General features: G+C 40.7%; 1 protein-coding gene across 2 annotated transcripts in view; it reads left to right on the forward strand.

The window, feature by feature from the left end:
* ntrk1 (neurotrophic tyrosine kinase, receptor, type 1) overlaps window positions 1–22746 on the forward strand; it is a 121029-nt gene that overhangs the window by 48990 nt on the left and 49293 nt on the right. For both annotated transcript variants that reach the window (XM_041792552.1, XM_041792551.1), the window contains exons 2-3: window positions 14795–14869; window positions 16116–16187. Coding sequence is in view for 1 of the 2 variants with exons in the window: in XM_041792551.1 (XP_041648485.1) it covers window positions 14795–14869; window positions 16116–16187 (147 nt within the window). In the remaining variant the exon portion in view is untranslated. The remainder of the gene's footprint in view (window positions 1–14794; window positions 14870–16115; window positions 16188–22746) is intronic.

Genomic DNA, 22746 nt, shown 5'->3' on the forward strand with positions numbered 1-22746 from the left:
CTGCCCCTGCATGCTGCCCCTGCCTCTGACTCACTCTCAATCTCAATCACCTACATCAGGAGACATGGAGATGCAATGAGCATTCTTTCATATTGATAATTGAAATAAGCTTAATGTAGATCGTTCATATGAAGATTTCTGTGATGTAGCTCAGTCATGTTATCAGCATATCCAATACACAGGTAGTATAGCAGCCTAATAATTATGTAGGCTACATTAGAAATGGGCCACATCCCTAAAACATGACTGAGCAGTTTGACAGTTCAGAAATTGTCGAATGTGTCTTCAGACCTGGAATCTTTTTTAATGGACACTGTCAGAGAGAGGAATAACGCCATGAGAGCGAAAAAAAGTGAGTAAAAAAGACCCTAAATATGTTTAGAACTACAAATGAACTTCCCTCTGTTGATTCTTATTTTTATAACGTCACATTTCCAACCCTCATCCTTTATCTGGGCTTAGGACCGGCAAAAATGACTCAAGAGATACTCTGGCAGTTACTTCAAATTGTATTTTTAGTTGTTTTTTAATTCTGTTTTTCACAAGTTTAGTTTTCTTAACTTTGGTTTAGTTTTGAAACTTATGGTCCATTTAAGAGCCTACAACAAATCACAGTGAGACATGAACATTTTTAACCATTGATTCATAATGTTTTTTCTTTTTTTTCTTTGGTTCTAAATGAACCAAAAAGAGAATAGAAAAAATGTGGACATGGAGGGTTGAACATCTCCTGCTCTGACTGCAGCTGAGAGGGACTGCTGTATGAAGACTTGGCTGCCTGTCTGAGTGCTTTGAGACGTGGAGGGGCTCATGGCAGCCCCCGCTGCTCACTGAGAGAAAAAGTAACAATACATGCTTTCACGTCAGTCTCCTAAAGTTTCCAATAACACCAGAAAGAGTCGCTAGATTTGTCGCTAGTCGCTTTTTAAAAAAGAGTCGCTAGAGGGGTCTGATGAGACTGGCGTGCTAGCCTGCTCAGGGTGCTAGCCTGCTAACGTTCTTATCAGAAAAGAGATGATATGCCTGCATGATGCGGCTGTGTGTGTAGGAAACCAGGAAAACGCGGAGTGGATTTCTACTGATATGGGTATTGCCCCTAATGAAAAAATGGAACCGATTTGATTGTGAAGTAATGGAAAGTACGCTGGAGTAGATCAGTCATGCACAAATACTTTTGATGGCAAATGTGGGGGGGGGGATCCAAACAACTTTTTTTTTAAGGTGAGGGGGACGTGACCCCCCAATTGTATTGTGGCGATGCCTATGTTGGTAACAGTGGGAACTGAAGCTGAGCTGAATACTGCTAGTGCTGTGCTCATGGTGATTAAATCTGGTCTTTATTATAATAGGGTTTATATTTAGTCTTTATTATATGAAGAATAAATGCTGGTCTTTATTATAACAGGCCACAGCAGAGAGTACGGTCACTTCACAGTTAAAGACTGATTGATTGAACTTTTCTAATGATGCTGGTAGTTGGTGAAACATTCTTATTATTATTATTATCTTTCTTTTCGAGTGTCAGCCTCTTCTCTGGCCATTTAACTTTCCTTCATGTGACCCTTATTTATGTCAAGATTGCCACTGAAAGTAGCAGTAGTATTTATCAGAGTCGGGATGATGATAAATCAATTTGCATCCTAACTCTAGTAGGACCGCTAGTCAGAGCTCGTATGTCTGAGATTCAGGTGGCTTCCTCCATTTTTGAGTCTCAAATGTAAAATCCAGTCCTAATGAATAATGACCTGCGTGTTCCTCTGAGGTTGTTCTGACCTCCCTGTGGTTCAAAAGACACTCAGGAGATGAAACAGAAGAGATGGCTGATGATGTTCATCGTGTGCTGAGGTTTAGAGGCTTTCTTACAGCCATACATGTCAGACTTTTGATTAAAACGCATTTATGGACCAGCACACCCCTGGGGAAAAGTGTTTGAATAAAACCTGTGGAAGCTTTCACTCTTGTGAAGTGAGACTTCTCGCTCAGCTGCAGCATGTCGGCAGCAAGATGACTGTTATTTAAGACTGGCTTTTTGAAACTTTGCATGGAAAAAGAAGTAGAAACTGACCACCTGTGATTTAAAGAGGGCTGCTGTATTATTATGCAACCCACCATCAGCTCCAGCATGGAAAAGTAAATGTCACTCTCAGCACCGCCACGCTGTTCTCTCTTTGTTCCTGGCTCCGGATCCGAGCAATTAGCACTTGTTAAGAAGGAACTACATTTGTTCCAATGCTATTTCAGCAGAGCAAGTCAATTTACTGCTGCTTTTCTTCCCCTATTCACCTAAACCCCCCTCTATCCTCCTCTTTCTCTCTCTTTCCCTCCTCCTCTCTCGTACCTCGGAGGTATTTCCTTGTACCTGCAGTTGGACATGTTTCGTAGAGCCTAGGTTGAGGCCTGATATTCTTCCTGAACTGTTGGATCGATAAGCAAGCGGGCCTTTCTCTACCTCTGTTTACTGCGCCACTCTACATGCCAGCAAACAACAACACTCCACTGTATTGGCCTTGCGAGAAAATACAGCCGATACGTGGAACAAACAAGGGGCCATTAAGTGTGGAACAGGGCCCGAAATTCATCATACGCTGAGTTATAAATTCAATTTTGTGAATTGCCAGTCAATGCCCCCACCCGGGGAACAATAGATGATATACAACCCACTTGGCTCAATCCAATAAGTAAGGGCGATGGGTGATCCTGGGCCCACCTGCCCTGTAATCACATTATTGCTGCGTGGGTCAATCAGACATGAATAAAAAGGTTTGTGTGCTGCAGCTGACAAACAGAAAAATGGACGGCTGAAACAATGCCACAGGCTGAAAGAGGCTGTCATCAACTAGAAATTACGGCAGGTATTTTACAGCTCATACGAGGAACTCTATTTTACTGCGGGAAAAAAAGAAAAAATAAAAGAAATAATTCCTCATTTTGTAAAATATGTATCCATACAACCATACATTCATCACACATTTTGAAAAAAATCTTTATTACTGGGGTTGTTAGACTTTAATTTGATCAAAGTTAAAGTCAAATGTATGTCTGCATTAACACTGTGGTAATAAAAGAACGAGTACTTTCTGGTTTAAAATGTTGACAGGGGTGCGGGTACAGACCGTACATCTCTCACAGCTACTCTCACACTCTTCAACTGAGACACCGTATATCTCAGAATGGAAGTGCTGTAATTTGTCAGTACATTTTTTCAGTTTTATATACAGTATATATTTTAAATTCAGCTTTATTCATAAAGTCTGGCAGTTACATTCATGAATTTACGAGAGTTGCACACAGTCAAACAGTTAAATGGTTAAATTAGTTTATCAAATTAGCCGGCATGAGATTTACAGGGAATTTACAAGTTGATTACAACAATTAACTATGATTTTATATCATTGTTGGCTTGAAATCCCAGTCTACAAGGCTCTTCTAAGCTGTGATGATCCTCCCACCACTAGAAGCCCCTGTAGCTTCAGTTAATGGCTGCTGCCTTCCTGTCTGAGTTTACTTCACCGGACGTAAATATGAGATTAGCAGGTTAGCAGTTAGCGTGCCATAGGAACAGCTCCATATGACAGTTTTTTTAAAGTGAAAAAAGCCACATATTAAAGCACGGTATTAATCTGTAAAGAGGAACGAAGCCTAGTGAAACTAAGTACCACTGCCATTGTTAGCAGGTGAGATGTGAGCCTGATATACTCTGTACAGCGTGGCTAACACAGTGACCCACAGTCCTGCACACTGTCTAATTTGCACTAATACATAGAAATGTTGCTAATACTGCCTTGTTCTCTTCAAACGATGCTGATTGGTCAGAACAGTTTCAGAGCTGGTACAAATGTTGTTGATTGAATCTTTGCAAGATGGATTTACTGGATGAAAGAAATAAAGTCTTTCCAATCCGTCTGCTTTGCAAGGTTATTTCATCCATTCATCCTCCAAGATTTTTTCTCAAATGTTCTACCCTTCCCAAACAAAGACTCCTGGATGTTGCCCGGGTGAATGTGTACTTTATCCCATGAAATGGTTAATGAAACAGTCTATCTGGTGTGCCAGGTTTCAAAAGTTCCAGAATTTGTTAGTACAAACTTGCAAAAACATGGGTCCAAACTTTCTAGAGTTAGAGTTGAATTTTAGGTGAGAGGGCACTACATTTTCTGGGTTAAGAATCAACCGTAAGACCATCTCTTGTTCTGGGTATTCAGTTTTAATAAAAACTGACCCTTTGTCACGTCCTTTTCTTCTTGGTAACTCTTGCAAGTTTCAACAAAATCTCGTATCAGTGGGTGTCTTCTGGCCACAGCAGCCATTTTCATAATGGAGGCTTTGAACATGGACCACATGGACTCCATGTCCCCAACCTCCAACAGGATGCACAGAAAGTCGATCCAGGGTGTGGGAGTTGAAGTCCTCACGGGCAGGGTTCTCTGCCAGTTCACCCTCACAACTTGTTTGAGTTTACCAGGTCAGTCCGGTAGCCTCCCTCACCATCTGACCCAATTCACCACAGGTGGTGATCAGTTGACAGGTCTAATCCTCCCTTCACACGAGTGTCAGAGACATACGGCCACAGATCTGATGAAACCACATGAAAGTGGATCTTCGATCTTTTGCCTAGGGTGCTCTGGTACCAAGTGCACTTAGGAGCATCCTTATGTTTGAACATGGTGTTTGTTCTAGCTAAACCATGACTAAAAAAGAAGACCAATAAAGCACTGCTTGGTTACAGATTGGGCAGGCCTCCCAATCACCCCCCTCCAAGCGTCTCTCTCGTTGCCCACAGGGACACCACCCAGAGACTCCAAGAAGGCCGGGTACGCTGAGCTGCTGTTGGGCACATATGCACTGATAACAGTCAGAGGCTCCCTCCCTATGACCCTCTCGCCCATTGGGGAAAACTCCAACACAGAGGCTGCCAGCCAGGGGGGCGTCTACTCCCAAGTAGATGAGCGTCCAACCCCTCTCAAGGAGTTTGGTTCCTGAACCAGAGCTGTGCGTGGAGGTGATTCCAAATACGTCTAGTTGGCAATACTCCACCTCCTACACAAGCTCCCGTTCCTTCCCTACCAGAGAGATGACGTTCCAAGTCCCCAGAGCAAGTCTCTGATGCTGAGGGTCAGAGCCCCCAGGTCCCACCTTTGCCTGCTCAGACTGCAAATCACCCTACCCCTATGTTCAACCCTGAAGGTCCATAGCGTGGTGGGCCTGCAAGGTGGCATCTCCATGTTTTCTCTTCGGGCTGGACCCAACTGAGCCCAATAGAGATAAACCTGGATACCAGACTCTCGCTGTCCAGCTCCCTCTCCCGGGTCAGGCCCCAGGAGGATTACCCAGTATCCCTCTTCCGGACAGGGTGACACCTACCCGTAAGTGGCGCCCCATAAGGGTTTTGTTGAGATGCTCTTATTATGGTCCATATCTCGGGACCAATTTGCCTTGGGAGACCCTACCAGGGGCTAGAACCCGCAACAGCATTGTTCCCAGGGACACTCCACCACAAATAAGGTGGTGATTCTCGGCTTTTTCCCATTTGAAACAATTTACCTAGCCCTGACTGCTGTTTTTATTCCATCAGTTCTCTTCTTTTACGAGCTTGGGCTCAGAGAAAAATGATTTTTTTGACGACATTTTTGTTTGTCCACATATAAAAGTGTTTGGGGTTTTTTTCTAGTCAGCTATGTGTTTGGGTATTTTTGTAATGCACATTTAAGAATGTTCAATGACAGAACTCTTTCACCTTTAAAGTGTGTAATTACTTTATAAATATGCTGTTGCCTTAGATAAACTTGATGCAAATCTGTTTTACACATTTTTCCAATATACTTCTATTCTACAATCTCAAAGCACTCTGCTGAAAACATTCATATTTCATGGTGTTGTTTATACTTTTTCAGAAAAAAGAAGGCTTTCCCAAGGTTATGATGATGATTTCAGATATGGTTTAAGAGCCGTACATCCAGTAAACCCTTTGTTATTGGTGTTGTGTCAGAGAAATGTCCTCCTGCGAAAATGGACAACAGATGAATGTGAGTATGCAGCAGTTGAGAGGGTGCAGTGGGAGGTGGAGATGGCAGAGAAAGGGTCAGACAGATTGCTCCTGCAGGATCCTTGGTAGGTCCGATCCAGCCGTCTATTCAAACATCTCATGAAAAGAGCTTGCTGTCCTTGTATTGAGTGCTGAATTGATCCACCGCTCACTAGTAATTCTGAGGTAGGCTGGGTCTGGAAAATAGTTTCCCATCATCCGCGTCTGCCCAGCATCTCTAAAGGTATTATTTTTTTCCATGAGCAGTAGATTAAGCTTTTATATGAGCTTTGTGGTTTGTGGCTCCGCGGACCTTCTCGGCTGGGTTTGTTATGTGTTTTTTAGTTTCTTCTGAGGAGGTCAGGAAGGTCAGAAATGTCATAGTGGAGTTTAGCGTGGATGCTTTTGTCCTTCTTTTGTTATGTGAACATTTTCTACATGCTCACATGGTCTTCATTTTTTCTTTCAGTCCTATTTCTCTTCTGATTTTTCCTCAACCTCTGAACAATGATGCCTTTAAAAGGGGTTAATGAGCTGCTGAGTATTGAGGAAAAGGTTAAACGGGGGATTCTAACTCGATTCAGCGTCTTCTTTTATTTTAAGTGCGTAGCGAGAATTGTCATCTACAAAATGCCGCTATTTTTCTTTTTCCTACTTTTCATGATTCTATCTTGTGGAACAATTTCCCTCTTTTTAAACATCTTAGACCCACCAATTGGCCACAAATAACAGGTTTTAAGCCATTTTTCCATTCACTGGAGTGCAATCTCTATGTATGTCTCTATATTGTGCAGAACAGTTTCTTTGCTTGAAAATGTGGTCAAGGAAAGTGCTTGGTGATGGACGTTAAAAAAGGCAAAAAGATCCACAAAGAAAGTACGCAGAGGTGAATGGATGGACCAAAGAAACACGACTTAAGTCAAAATGACTGATCCCCTCTGTGAAACCAAAATTCAACCTCAACTTATTACATTCTAGCACAGGTTGCATGGCGGCTCAGGAGTTAGCCCTGTTGCCTCAGCAAGACGGTCCCTGGTCCACTTCCCGGTCAGGGCCTTTCTGTGCAGAGTTTGCATGTTCTCCCCGTGCATGAGTGGGTTCTCTCTGGGTGCTCCGGCTTCCTTCCACCACCAAAAACATGTTTTTTAAGTTAATTGGTGGTTCAAAATTGGCTGTAGGTGTGAGTGTGAGCGTGCCTGGTTGTCTGTCTGTCTATATGTCAGCCCTGTGATTGACAGGCAAACAGTTCAGCTGTTTACCCCACCTTTTGCCCAATGGCCGATGGGTCATTGCAGTTTTCTTAAGTAATAGACTGAGCATTGGATGGTTAAACCTGGGCACTACATCTGAGTACACTTCACCCTTTAGTCAGTGTGGACACAAGTGTACTGTACTCAGGCACCGTGCCGTAGCCCACTTTAAGAGTTGGTTCTGGCATAGTTCAATTCATGTGTACTCAGACATGACAGGAGGAGGGAACAGGAAACTTCTCAGCAGAGTCATAAAAGCAATTTGAAATTATCTTGTATAAGTTGGGAGAGAGTCATTGTTGGGGTCTTAAAATTACAAGACTAGGTTAAAACCTAGTGTATGTCTTACTGCAACTATCTGGGATGCCAGATAAGAAGAGAAGCTCCACCTACTCCCAGAACAAGGTACCCACAGTGCTATAGACAGACACACCAGACAGACTGTTTTGTATATCCATTGCATGGATATACAGTATTTCACATCCATCTGGGAAAGCTAGTGTTGTAGTACTCGAGAACAGTGTTGAGCAACTTACTGAAAAATAGTAACTAGTTACAGTTACTAGTCACTGCTTGCAAAAGTAACCGAGTTAGTAACTGAGTTACTGCTTTGTAAAAGTAACTAGTTACTTTGAAAAGTAACTTAGGCATTACACATCACATTAATTTGTGTTATTGTGGCAGTATGACAGGAAATAACTGATGTCATATAACATTGTGGCAATTATCATTATGTTGGAAAGTGGTGAAACAATAGAACTCAGTAGAAATGTTCCTCAACTTTTGACAGTGTCAAAGCATTTTATACTGTTTAAGACAGTGTTACTCATCCTTGCTCAACCAAAGAGCCAAAGTGATGAAACTGACAACACTTTGGGTCATTGTGATTCTTTGATATCTATAATTATTCATTAATGCATGTATGAATGGGTTGGAAATGATTTTTCTTTTTTGCCTTCCTGCTACATCAGGAGTAACTTTAGGACTGTATCATACTAGTATTAAGAGTAAAGTTTACTTATGCTGTCATAAAGGCCTCCCCACATGCAAATGAGTCTGACACCTGATGATCGTTAGGTGACCGCTCAGTCTGTACAGGAACTGATCCCCTCTGATATTCATGGCTCACTTGCCCTGAAAATGCCCTGATTTGATTGGAGAAGACTTCACACAATGATCACTTTAGGTCTTAAGTTGTACACAAGCATCTAAACTGAATAAATGAAATGAAAAATGATGAGTTGTTTTGGGTCTCACCCCTGACAGGTTTCTGAAGGAAGCATTTTTGCAAAAATAAAAATAAAACTAAACCAGCAGGAAAAACTAATTAAAACTAAAAGGTAAACACGAAATAAAAAATAAAAACTAGTAAAAAACCCAAAACTATTTTAACCTTCTAGACATTCTCTGATGGTAATTGTAGAGTACAGCTCCACTTTGAGCTTTAAAGAGCTAACTTTTCTACGTTCCCATTCATTCCTAAGGCTGTCCGTCACATCCTGACCCCCAGTGGACATTCAGGATCGCAAAACAACCTATTGGAACTTTTCTGCTATTTACTACATTTTATTTTGAAAATCAACATGGATACTTCCTGTCTGGCGGAATGTTTGGCACACTTTTTTTGGGGGGGGGGGGCTGTTTGGCACAATTTTTTTTTTTTTTTTTTTGGAATGTTGGGCAAATTCTTTTTTTTTTTTGGAATGTTGGGAACATTCCGTGTCCTTTAATCCAATGCGACTGATCACATGACATCACAGAACATTCTCAGAACCCTTAAATAGGCGGCCAAACAGCAGACCTCATTTGTCCTGTTAGTGACGCCAGTCTGACAGCACGTGTTTGTATCAAGCTATCGCAGCGAGATATTCAACATTCATCGTCATTCATCGTCATTCATCGTCATTTCAACGGTTTTTGGATTGAACAAACGCACAAAAATGCAGAGAAGTGTGCCAACAACCGAGAGTTTTGGTAGAAGGGGCGTGGTGAAAAACGCCAGAAAGACTTTGTCAGCAGAAAAGACGCCTGAAACCATGGTGTCTCAGACATCTGCTGAAACCCATGAGGAATCATGGTCAAATGACGAAAATGAGTCATTTGTTTTGAGTATCAAGAACCCAGAGCCTGCAAAAAAGAAAACTAAAAAGAAGAAGAAAAAGAAGACGCTCCAGTGTGGGGAGGAAGAAGAAAACCCCTGGAGTCAGATCAAATGTAGCTTTGGGTTTCCTTCAGGTCTGGAAACTGAACTCGATTGTGAAGACCCCCAAGATCCAGGATTCAAGTTTTCACGAAGACGTTCAGTAATGCTGCACCTTGGAGAGCCTGTCCCGGCTCAGCAGGTTCCTAGAGAAGAGCCCAGAGAGAAACAACCATCTGGGAAGACTCCTGAAGATATTCAGTCTGCGGCTGCAGATGACAAGTTTCAGGAGACCGACCAGGTTCTGGTTCAACTCCCTGAGCGTGAGAAGCAGCCGGAGGGTCAGGCAGCCAAAGACTCCTCAGACACGCTTCTGCTCCATGCTGAGGTCCCAACAAAACCGGCCAAAGCATGGGCAGAGGTGGTGAAAATGGGGACGGAGGAGCGTGAGCAGCAGCCAGAGGGGCAGGCAGCCAAAGTCTCCTCAGACCTGCGTCTGCTCCATGCTGAGGTCCTGACAAAACAGGCCCCAGCACGGGCAGAAGTGGTGGAGGAGGGGACGGAGGACTGCCTCGCCAAGCTCAGAAAGGAGAACCTTGGACTGAAGGGTTCGCTTTCCCGGGCTAACATGGCCCTGCAGAGCCAAAGGCAGAGGTCGGAGCGAAATAAGACGAGGCTGGTGGGAAAAATAGATGCACTGAAAGCTGCAAACCACCAGGCAAACGTCGAACATGAGGACCTGAGGAGACAGTGGGCGGAGGAAAAGTCCCGCCTTCTGGCTGGGTCCACCGTTTCTCCATCAAACCAGGACCAGGATGACCAGGTGGAGAACATAAATTTGGAGAATGAAAAGTTGCTCTTTGATAACTGTGCTCTAAAGAGTGAGCTTAAGCTGGCCCATGAAGAACTGGAGAAGATAAGGAGGGAATTAGAGGAGGAGAGGTCCCGTCGGATGGAGGAATCTGCAGAGAACTCCAAACTGAAGGTGGAACTCAGCCAGGCCAAAGAAGACCTGGCGAAGAAGGACGAGGAGATCTCCAAGATTAAGGACTCCATGGTGCAGGCGAAAGCAGACCAGAAAAAGCAGCGCCTGGTGTGGAAGGAGGAACGATCTCGCCTCATCACAAGCCACCAGGAAGCGGTCTGCAGGTTAGAGAGGGAACTCAAAGACTCCCAAAATGAGCTCAAAAACAGCCAGAGCTCATGGGAGAAACAACATTTTGAGTTCCTTGTCTCTCATATGGACGAAAGGGCCAAAGCCAAAGCAGCCATGGTCCAGGTCCAAGACAGCTTAGAGATCCTCAGAAGCCAGTATGAGGAGGAGCGATCCCGTCTCCTGGCAGAACATGAGGAGGACTCTGTAAGGATGAAGGCTGCTCTGTGTAAGGCCAGAGAGGACCAGGCAAGAATGGAACGCCAGTGGGACGAAGAAACGTCAAGGCTCCTGGGAGAACAGAGAAAGAAAACAGCGCAGCTGGAGGAGGAACTGGCAAAAGCCACAGAGGAGCTGGTCAACCACAAATCCAGGTGGGAGGAGGAAAGATCAGGAATCCTCAGAGAAAGTGCCAGCCTGAAAGACTCCCTGCAGCAGATGGAGACAGAGAAGCTGGACTGGCTGAGAGAAAAAGCCTCTCTTCTGGAGTCTGTGACCGTCCTCACGCAGACTCTGGAGGAGAGGGAAGAGGAGAGAGCCAGGACGTCAGAAAGTCTGCAGCAGAGGATGAACCGACTGGAGCTCTTGCTGGAGGAGGAGAGGAAGAAAAAGGAGAAGAAGAGGGGAGGGTTTCTGAGCTGTTTTAGAAGACGTTCAGGAGCCTCAACCTCTGACTCCTGACCCCAAACCCTCCTTCCTTTCACCTGTTAACTGTCTGTCGAGAAGGGCTGCATGGTGGGACGGTGGTGAACGCCTAGGAGGAAGGTTTCTGGTTCGACTCCCTGTTGGACAGGAGCCTTTCTCTGTGGAGTTACCATCATCTATCGTGCATGTGTGGGTGCTCTGGCTTCCTCCCACAGACTATAAACATGACAGCAGCTTAACAGGTGACTAAATATAATACAAAAAAATAAAAATAAAAAATAAAAATCAGCTTCAAAAGCATGATTCTTTAAACATCACAGTGAGAATAAAAACATTTACATATTAAATGAAAGTCACTGATGCAATGTAAACTCATTTTATTGATGTATTTTCACATGTTGATAGATTTGTTATAGAAGTGCACACAGATGTCTGTGCCATGTGTTAAGTTGCTCAATAAAAACTCATCTAAACATAAATCTGAGTATAAATTTGCATACAAATATTGAGAAGAGTTTTCAGAAATGTTGGGATAAAGATGTCAGACATGCTTTATTAAGAATGGTCTATTTTAAAATGCAGTACTGCCAGAACTGTGCAGAAAAAGTTATGTTTGGGTCAAAAACTGAGGCTGAAGTAAGGCGTAGATGTGGCAGGTAAACCCACCTGAGTGCACCATCAGGTAAGGCCAGCACATCAGGAGGGATAAAGGGGAGAGCTTCTGGGGCCCTGCTAAATGGAGGGTCCATGGAGGTCAGAAAATCCTGATCCATCATAAAGTCAAGCTGTGTTAACCTTATTTTATTTTAAATAATAATCACTCAAAGCAACAAAATTCATATTTATTAATGCTGTAGAACAGTGAAGCTGTTTTTAAAAGTAAACCCCCTTACTTAAAAGAGAATGACCCTTTTTTACACACACTGAACTAAACTATTTGGGAAGTAATGCAGATGTGAGGATGACAGAGAACAAAGTAGAAGAAACTGTGACATCTTTAGTGGAAAAATTATCAAATGTTTGCAAAATGATGCAAAAATGGGTGACAAGTGGTGATAATGAGTTTAAGTGGTTAAAAAGGAGAGAAACTTGGTTTGGAGTTGTGAAATGGCTTAAATAGGTTAAAAGTTGCTGCAAAAAGAGGATGAAAGTGACAAAAAGAAGTTTATAGTCACCAAAAAATGGCAAAAAAGGGCATATGTGGCAAAAGTGGTGAAAATGGATTTTAAAAAATTGAAAAATTGTGAAAAATGCTTGAAGACACAGTGCCAAATAAAAAATGTGGCAAAAAGGGTTAAAAATAGGTCTGAAGTGTCAGAGAGTGGTGAAAGTGGGTTTGAAAGTGGCAAAATGGGTTAAAAGTGGTTAGAAAAGTTTGAAAGGATTAAGTTTAGTCAACAAAAATGTCAAAATGGGCTAATAGTGTCAGAAAAAAGTAAAAATGGGTTAAGATAGTTGCCCAAGAACATGTTTCAGTTCATTCAGTGTATGCGGTGTATAATTTAAGAAACTCAATATAATGTGTTGTATCAACTGGCTCAGTTATCAAGAGTGCATCCAATACTTCATAATTTGTTCGCTAAATATTAATTGAGTTATTTTTTTTTACAGTGCAGTTACTAAAAAGTAGTTTCTGCAATTTAATGACCGAAAGGTTTCTGTATTTAATAAAAGAGACGATTTATTTTATCAGAAAGAACAAAGACAAGCATTTCACCACAGTACTATTATGTCTTTTTACTAAAAGATTAGGGGCCCTGATTATCTTTAAAGTAGGAAAATAATATGTAGTAAGATACGCTGCTTTTATAACAGCAAACTAGCAGACTTTTTTATTTCCTCATGCCCTCAGATCAAAACCTGTCTACAGGTGTGCTGGGGGGATTTCAAAATAAAAGCATAGCCTAAAGGTGACTGTTTAGATCAGTGTTACTAAACCTTGCTCAACCAAAGAGCCAAAGTGATGAAAAATACCTTTGCAAGAGCCACAATCTAAGTGGTGAAAAGTGGAGAAAAATGGTCAGAAAGCAGCAAAAATGAGTGAAAAGTGAATGGAATGGGCAAAAGCAGCAGAGTGGGAAAAAAAGAGACATTTAATGATAAAAGGCAGCTTAAAGGGGCAAAAGTGGCAAAAATGGGGAAAAAAATAGCAAATTGCAAAAAGCAGGATATAAGAAGCAACAAGTGGGGAAAAGGGCAAAACAGGATAAAAGTTACAAAAATTGGTGGAAAGAGGCATAAAGAAGTGGCAAAATGGACTAAAAGCAGCAAAAATGGTGTAAAAGTAGCAAAAAAGTGGCAAAAATTGCAAGTAAAGGCACTAGAATTATACAGACAAAAAATAAAGGTTGACAATTAAGTTTAACAATTAAAGCTTCCTGTGTGTGTGAAACAAACTGATTAATGTGACTTGCAATGGATAATTTCTGAGATCAAAGTTCCCTTTTTTAAGGTTTTTCTGGGAAATAATGTTCAAATTCAGACATAAAAGAGCGTCAAATCATCAAAAAAAGAGCCACGCGTTGAGTTAAAATTATTCTGGACTTGTCAGTGGCTTTTAACTACATAAAAGGATTTATTTTTTACAAGAAATTAGTTGAACAAATTTGTTAAGATTTGAGATTTTCTGCATGTTGTTCTTTGAAAGAGTCGCAGACACCTTGTTTTTGTCCGTCAAATTTATTAAAAAGAAAACTAAAATTAAAGAGAGAATGCTATTTAACTGTTCAACCTTGGGATTTAAAATTGATTTTTAAGGTTTTGGTTTTGTCTTGGTCTTTGCTTGTCTCGGTCACTGTCTTGACTTGGTCTTGACCCCCAAAACTCTTGGTCTTGTCTTGCTCTCGGTGCACTCTTATCTCAGGCAAGTGTGGTCTTGAGTACAACACTAAAAACTACCATAGAAGGCATTTGGGAAGGGCAGGACTTAAAAAAAAAAAAGATCTCAGAAGGTAACTGGAGGAGCGCTCTGTCTCATTCATGACAGGCCAGCCAGACAAGCTACCGCTGCCATAGATTGTTAACGGGGGATGTATACTGGATTAGTAAAGCAGGATCTATAAGTGGAAATATGGTGACAACCATAAGAGTCACTGAAATTTCATAAACGTGAGTGTATGCTTCAAAACAAAACAAGAATCTGTTCTGCTGTGGACACCACTAACTTTATGGATCTTTGCTGATGTTTTTAGTTGAATGTGTGTCTCATTAGTGGAAGGATTAGTAATTCACCAGCCAGATCTCTATTACACAAGTGGCTTTAAATTACATCACCAGCACAATGTGCCATTATCTGTCACAGGAGTATTTTGGCTTCACTTTGGTACATGGGTGAGAGAGAGATTTAGTCTATCTTTATATTCCTTTTCTATCTGTGTCCACTCTCATTTTTTCATTGACCCATGGTCAAGGAACTCGTGTACTTGTTTTGGTCATTTTAAGTGTTTTTTTCCTATCTGTTTCTGTTATTTTCATTCAGTATGGGCCGGCTGATAACCATCAACACTAGAGACTAAATGCCAAAGCAAGATACACACTGTACCAACCTTCAACTTCTCTCTTCTCTCTGTTTTTTTATTTACCAGTTACATCGAAAACCAAGCAAGCCTGGAAAATATCACAGAAATTGATCTTCTGAGCTACAAAGAACTGAAGAACCTGTAAGTATGGCTTTCTTTGCAACTTTGGCAGCATACAGTGAGACAGTAGCAAACATAAAACCACTTAAAACTCCTTGTTTTGTCAGCAGATTTCAGTTCATTATTCTGTACCATGTGTTCAAATTACATTTGTAACTTTTGCAAAGCCAATCAGCCTTTTTAAGATTCTAATAAAAATGTCAGAGAACCACTCATAAAGTAATATTTCAGTGTTCTTGAAGTTGCATTGTATAAAGTACTCAGCGATAGTAGTGCCATTAGCCTCTAGTGATTTCAGTGAGCATCGCCCCTTCAAACAGGACAAATTTACAGCAGTTAATACCCTCTCAGTGTACAAATAAACTAAAGTTACAACTAGCATTTTAAAAGGCTTCACTGGTTGCCTCTCAGCTCTAATTATTAAAAAAGACTGAAGCTAACGCTAGCTAAAGTGTTGGGCTAATACAGTCCTATGTTTTTGAAAAGCCTTACTGGATGTTTTTATGTTTAAAGCAACCCTAAATAACAACAACAGGATGAAGCTAATGCTAGCAACACAGGCTAATATTATCCATCTATGTTTTTGAAAAGCATTACTGGATGTTTTTATGCTTAAAGCAGCTCTAAATAACAACAAAAGGATGAAGCTAACGCTAGCTACACAGTTAGGCTAATATCCTATGTTATGTTTTATGCTTAAAGCAGCTGTAATTAATTTCAAAAGAATGAAGCTACAGCTAGCTAAACAGGTAGGTTAATATTATCCTTCTACGTTTCTGTAAGGCGATACTGATACTCGAGGTGTAACTGGATGTTTCTATATTTAAAACTGTTCTAAAAAAAGTCACTTTATGATTGTTAAAGACTGAGGCTACGGCTAGCTAAGTTAGCAAATGACTGTCACTGCAGCTAGCTAGCCACTTAGGCTAATGTTATCCCCTTGTTTTTAATGGTTGTCACTGGATGTTTCTATGGTTAAAGTATTAGCCCACATTTTTTAGTGAGCAAAGCTTTTTCAAATGTTATGTGTGAAAAAAATAAAAATATCTTGTGTGTTAATAAATCCAAACATACATTTACATACATCAGAAACTAAGAAATGCTCTCAGGTTTTATCTCCTTAAATGTGAGTAAGCATTGTGAAAACAGGTATGTCAATTGGGAGAGGCAAAGTTTGCTTGTTTTAGCACTTTACATTTTTTATTGATTATTTGAGAAGATTTGACTTTTTTGTTTTTACTTATTGTGCTTTCTCCGCCCTCTCCAGCACGGTCACATCATGTAAGCTGAGGCTCATCTCTGTGAATGCCTTCCGATACAACCTGAAGCTGCAGTATGTGTAAGTGTCCTCATTGATACACAGGGATTGTCTTGCCTCTTGTTGTATTTTGACCTGTGTACAGGTCAGCCTGTTTGTCCGTGTCACTCAGAGCTCAGATGGCCATTTAAAGCTGCATGTCAAATGAAGGGAGAGCTTCATTTCCCAACATTTCACAGTGACTCAGTCCTTGTTCAAGTACCTTATTACTCATCCACACATGCGGTAAATACATGAGCTCATATGCAACAAATTACATTCATTACAAGTAGACTTTCAAGATGGATATTAGGATCTTCTGTTAATAATACGCAGTTTCTTGGGAAGGATTTGTTCCAGTTTTATAATATGATTTTTTCTTGCTTTTGTCAGCTTTATAATGTAGTAAATTTAATATTTTAGGGTTTAATGCTTGAAAGTAGAACAAAGCAGGTAAATTACATATGCTTCTAAAAGTTCTGGGAAGTTTTAGTGAAAAGTTTGGCTTCAATTTTCTGATAAATAATTGATGATGACTCAAAAAAGGAAATTAATACTTGCATATCAACAAATCTGTGGTCAAAGCAAAAACATGTTTTTTTCAATTTTTCTTTTGCATTTCTTCAACAACCCATACTTAAGTGTGGCTTTGTTGTGTGTAAAGTAAAGTCTTTTTATTAATGAACAATCCCTTCAAGCCCAGAGATGACATGCATCCATATATATTATCTTTCCAGGATATTTACAAAATATGTGTCATTTTCTTGAGACCCCAGCATATTATATCCAAATATGATATGAAAAGCTTTTTTTTCCCATGATGACAAGTTCATTTTAGTTGTTTAAAAAGTAAAAAAGGCTCTAAACATTTTCAGGAGAAACCCAGCAGTGGTATGTAAAGATAACATAATAACACAAAATCCTGTGATGGCAAGACAAAAATTGTGTAAAATAAGTGGATGAATGTATATCTCGAGATGTGATTCTCAACTGCAGGTTGGGACCAAACGTGGGCTGCAGAGCCTTTTTTAAATGGATTGCAAACAGGGTTGGAGTTTGTCTTCTGCCTCTCACTGTGGCTGGTGGATTTAAATATCTACCAGCCACAAATATTTTTTTATCAGCCACTCTATTTTAATAAGCAGCATCATTTATAAGGTATAATATAAAAATCACGACTTATATTATTCACATTACATGCTATTTAATAAAGGGGTTAATAAATAAACCAAACTGTTGCTTATTTTTAACCAGATTTTTCAGCCAATTTGTCCTGTATTCAACCATGCAGATGAGAAATCTGGTAAATTCATCAGCATTTTCCAGATTATGATTGTCAGACATGCTAGAATTTTACATTTTATGCAGGATTCCAGGCTTTCTTTAACTACTTACTTGCAACAAACAAGACATTGGTTCAAACACACCTTCAGCAGACTTACTGGCTGCACTGGAGAACTAATCATATGATACTGTGTCAAACCATTCAGCCACTCAGCCGCCTGTAAACATTTGACAACAGCTCTGACACAAGGAGGAGAAGGCGTGGTGTTTTAGTCAGTGATCGTGTAGGTCCGCTTGGCCATAACGTCAGTAGGAACAAACAGGAAAAAAGAGGGTTAATTCATGCCGTTTACTGTAGCAAAATCACTCTGTTTGGTTAGGCTATTATTTATTTACCTGCTCCAGTGGCTGCCTGGTGAGTTGAGCCACTTCAGTGACGCTGCTCAAAAGTATCTGCATTTGGCTGGTGGTGGGTGCTAATTTCCCACCTGTGCTTTGAAATAAGAAAGGCTGGAGCAAAAGATCTGTGTTGTTTAGTGTTGTGAGGAATTAGTAGCAAGGTGGTGGAGCTGCTAACTCTGGTTGCCATCCACCATTTGGGACAAAAGAGTTAAAATAGTGTAAGGTTTAATTTATGCAGGCAAGCTTGACATAAATGTGAGAAAAAAATATGAAATATGGATTTTCTTTTAGGACAAATGGGACTTGAGTCAGGTATAAAGTCATCAAAAAGACACATGATGTTTTGGACTGTTTCAGGTCCAAACTGCATCATTCCTCATAATGTTATTGTCTGTAATTGAAAGTTCTTGTAAATTTGGGTTGTGCTTTGTCATCATAAAGTTTTGGCTGACAGCCACTGAGGACCACTGATAAATCACAGTAGTTTTTCAAATGATATGGCGAGGCTCACTAGTGTGCCTTGTAGGAATTTGTACATCACTATGTCTACACAGCAACTTAAGATACTTTAACATACGTCTGCACTGGAATTATTTAGATATAAGCAATAGGGGGGAGAAAAAATCCATACATCATAGTATCGTGATATTTTGTCTGGTGATATATTGTATCATCTCGTCCACTAAGTATTGATTTTTTTCAAATTAATTGCTAATATGAACTGAAGTCTTTGATAATGGACAAATAAAATCAATTGTTTGGACAACTGCTTGTCCAGTGAGGTTGGCAGAGGTGACAGTCCAAGAGCAGTAGAAAGTTAGTACAACAAACATGGCAGCACCAGGGGAAGGACATTAGGAATGCAAGCAGGGCACAGATGAGATGGACATGACACATGAGTTTTGCAAGAAGTGCTGCATGAAAATAAAATTCTGTGGAAATACGACAAACATGAGGGCAAGACTAATGCTTAATCAGCTGAACAGTTGAAAAAATGGTATAGATCGCAACATACAGTATCGCAATACTCACCGCATTGCAAAATGTTTAAAATCGCAATATCGAATCGTGACCCAGTGATAATATTGTATCGTGGGGCCTCTAGTGATTCCCACCCCTGATAAACAATAATTAAGATAACCATTGTAATGATTGCATTGTTTTTAAACTGGAAATATCAGAAAGAATCAAAATATCAAAAATTTCACAAGTATTTCTAGCAATTTTTAAGTGTTCCTTTACTTCATAGCTATTTATACTGGATAATTTGGTGTAAAATTGACAGGTCAAAAAAGTTTTGGATTTGATAGAGAGGATGGCTTTTATAATGAACTATGAGAAAGGCTGAGATGTAAGCTGCAAAAACAATGGTGTAGCAAGTCATGTGTAGGTGGTGTGAATTTAAACAACCATACCTAATAACTACAACTAAACATCAACTAAAGATGTATGATGTGTTAAAAAGGTGATTTTGCATGCCTATCCAGATGCCATTCCTTGAGATTTTGGCTTAATCTTAGGTGTGCCTTGGGCAAAAAACATTTCTGCTCTAAGGAACACATTAACATGCCTGTTCAGTTACCTTTTCACTGTGTTTAAATTTCAACCGTGTTGATTCCTGTCAGTTTTAGAAATCAAGAAGTGTTTCAATCTAGGCCCAACAATAGATAATAGTCTGAAAACTAATCGAGTGGAAGCATTAAATCCGTCTATTCATCAGCAGCAGACTTTTATCACCACCATCTTGTCCTCATCGTTTTACTGAGCGCGTGTGGCATGTCTGGTGTTATTTATCTGAGAAACAGGCGGGTTTTTAGGACCAGAGGTTGGGAAGGGTAGATGTTGTGGTAGGCGGGGTGAGCTCGAGAAATTGGAGAAGACATCCACCAGTCACCTTTTACTCGCTCACTTTGGCGGATTATCGACAACTGATGCATAATAAATACACTCCACTAAGGGTCCATTATCACTTAATCAATATTTCACTGTGGAGGGAGAGGGTGGGCTGGGCTTTGGAGGGGGGAGGATGGGGGGCTTCTGTGTGACAGATGTGCTCCTGAGATTGAGAGGGACAGACTAACCAAACTAAACAACAGATAGCACTTTACCTTTCCCTTGCTTTACCTTTTTCTTTACCCATGGTCCTCTCTGATTATAATCTTCTTACAAAATTACACTAAGATTTTAAGGAAGGTTGAAAGAAAACCAGCTCCTGTTCCCGATTCTCCTCTCCCCCCATGGACCCGAGCAGGAATCGAGCTGGTAATGGATAAGCCCCAATGGCTAACCCATCTGACATGAACTTTTGGGAGCAAGGAAAACAAATAATTGAACCCTTGGCCCTGCCACAGTGAATATGTATTGGCTTCCATGTGTGTGCTCCCCAGTGTGGCTCTCTGTCATCTTCAAAGGGAGGTTTTTATTTACAGTCTGGTTTCTTGGCTGTCTGAGGATCATTTGAGAGCCCCTGTGATGATATTTCAGCAGCCTAGGAGAATTGGCGCAAAGATATGCAAGTATCATCAATCAAAGCTTTTTGATGGCCTGGCAAATGTAATTTTTACATGGAGAATAAAGTTGTTTACATTGCTTGCTTTAGATGTTTTTTATTTCTAATCATAATTAAAGGATTTTAGTCTATTGCAATTCCAATAGCTACCAAGCAGCAACCTCAGTAGTTAAAAAAGGAAGCCAATGCTGAAACACAAAAAGTGCATTCCACGTAAGCTATCTGCAGAAACACCAGAAGTCGCATCATGCAGCCCAGGTGGAAAAGTTAACACGTTTATGGGTGCAAAGACTTTATCAGGAGGCTTGAGACTCACACCAGCTCCACCTCTCTCTGTTTCTCAGCTGATCTAAAGTTCGATCTGGTTGCTATTGTTTACTTGGTTGCAGTAAAACTACCATACCCATCGCTGCTGCCTCATTCTTCTGAAATGATTGGTCTGATCATTTATTGACAGGCACAAACATTTGCCTGATAGAAACAAAATACATATGTACAAAAATTGATCTGTGAATTTTAAATGTTAAAATACGTACATGCATCCGTTTTGCTAGACTTGATATTAACAGAATAATCAACTAGAGATCGCTGCCTCTCATGGAGCTACATGACTCCTTTGTTGCTACTCCGCCGGCCCCATAGACTGTAGACAGGATGGTCCATTGTCTAAAGTAGTTGTCTGTTTCTGTGCCCAGGTGAGCTAACATCATGTATTTGTATATCGTTTCTAACAACTCACTCAATATTGGACAGTATGTCCTCAGAAAACTCTATTAACTTCCACCATTTTTCAAATGATTCTTCTTTGTTGTGTTTTGCTGCTCTGGCTTGAGCTGCTGGCTACATTGCTCAACATTGACTCCACGTTTAGGGGTCGGTATTGCAATGTTTGGTCAGTGTCCGTATGCTTTGAGATAATGGCCAAAATGAATGCAGAGTACAGACAGAAAGGTCAAGCCCCCCATGAGGATTAAGGAAATGTGGCTTCTACTTAAGAGGATTGGGTAGTGTAGGAGGGGAGTTGATGGGTAGTAAAACTGTGCTCATCAATTCCACTATAGTCCCAAATCACACAACGTAACCTCCAATTAAAGCTTCCCTTGTGATACCGTCACTTGAACACACACATCAACACCTTGTAACATAGAAATGCTTGCGTTAATATAAACATTCTCCTCTTAGTGATACTACATGAAAGCTACCTGTCTTTCCCTTTCCAAACATTTTTTTCTCTTTTCTTCTCCCTTTTTTTCCTTATCTTAATTGATAATTATAACTTTTTTCCTGGCACCTGTTTCCTTTTTTGTTTTAGTGTCTTCATTCATTTCAGACTGATCTTTTTGATTTCTCTGAAATTGTGTTTGCTGTTCTCCTGTACAAAAGGGCTGTTGGCAACCAGAATGCATTTCAAATGTAGAGCATAAATGAGTCTTAACAGGGTTTCGATGGGCCCGAGAAGATTTTCATGTTTCTTAAAATCAAGCCTAACATGTATATAGAAGGCTAACCTGACATGCCAGGAAGACTGTTTCATATGCCCATTGCATGGGATATATTTCACTGTCATCTGGGAAACCTCCCATACAAAGTGTTTGTAAAGGGCAGGACTTTTCAAAAAACTTTTGCAAGGCCATTGGACTAGGATTCTGTCTGTCAGATTCACTACAGGCCAATCAGAGTAACAAGTCAAAATTGGCAAGTAGGTATGCACAGCTCTGGTGGTAAGGTTAGCTTAGCAGGACGGAGCCGTTGTAGTTTACCAACAGTGGAGCTTGTTGGTGGATAAAATTCATGCAGAGGCCGGTTAGGGGATGTGCTAAAACATCTCCACCAAGAGAAGCTTTCAGTGTGGCTCTTTGGTCTTGTTTTTGCAAAGAAATGCAGCCCAGTTCTGATTAAACTGCCAGGACACTATTGCTACATCAGAGCTAATCGCCACACCGGCGGCAGCTATTGCATCCTGGCTTACAGTGCAACTGAACTACACCTTTTACTATCACAAACTCATTCTGAAGCAGGTCAAGAAAGCTTGGAAAGCTTTCAGTGCTGTTATTTGCTCTTTATTTAATAAAAAAATTTGGTCCAGTTCTGATAAAACTGGCACCATGCTATCATCTGTGCTATCTTAAATGCTACGCTGGCGGTAGCCATTACTAACAGCCCCAGTACACAAAAACTCCACCTGTAGCTACCGTCTCGTTCTTCTCAAATCGCTCTGATTGGTCAGACCCGTTCTCAGACCTGGCACAGTCATTCCAGATTTGGAGTTTGCAAGATGGATTTGCCTGATGACAGACATGGAATCTGGATAATCCATCTGCTTTGCAAGGTTACCAGGATGCACTAATGTTCATCTTTCCGGGACCAGGACTGATGTTCCAGCATTTTACATCACCTTATGTCATA

This window comes from Cheilinus undulatus, linkage group 8, assembly GCF_018320785.1.
Source record: "Cheilinus undulatus linkage group 8, ASM1832078v1, whole genome shotgun sequence".
Lineage (NCBI taxonomy): Eukaryota > Metazoa > Chordata > Actinopteri > Labriformes > Labridae > Cheilinus > Cheilinus undulatus.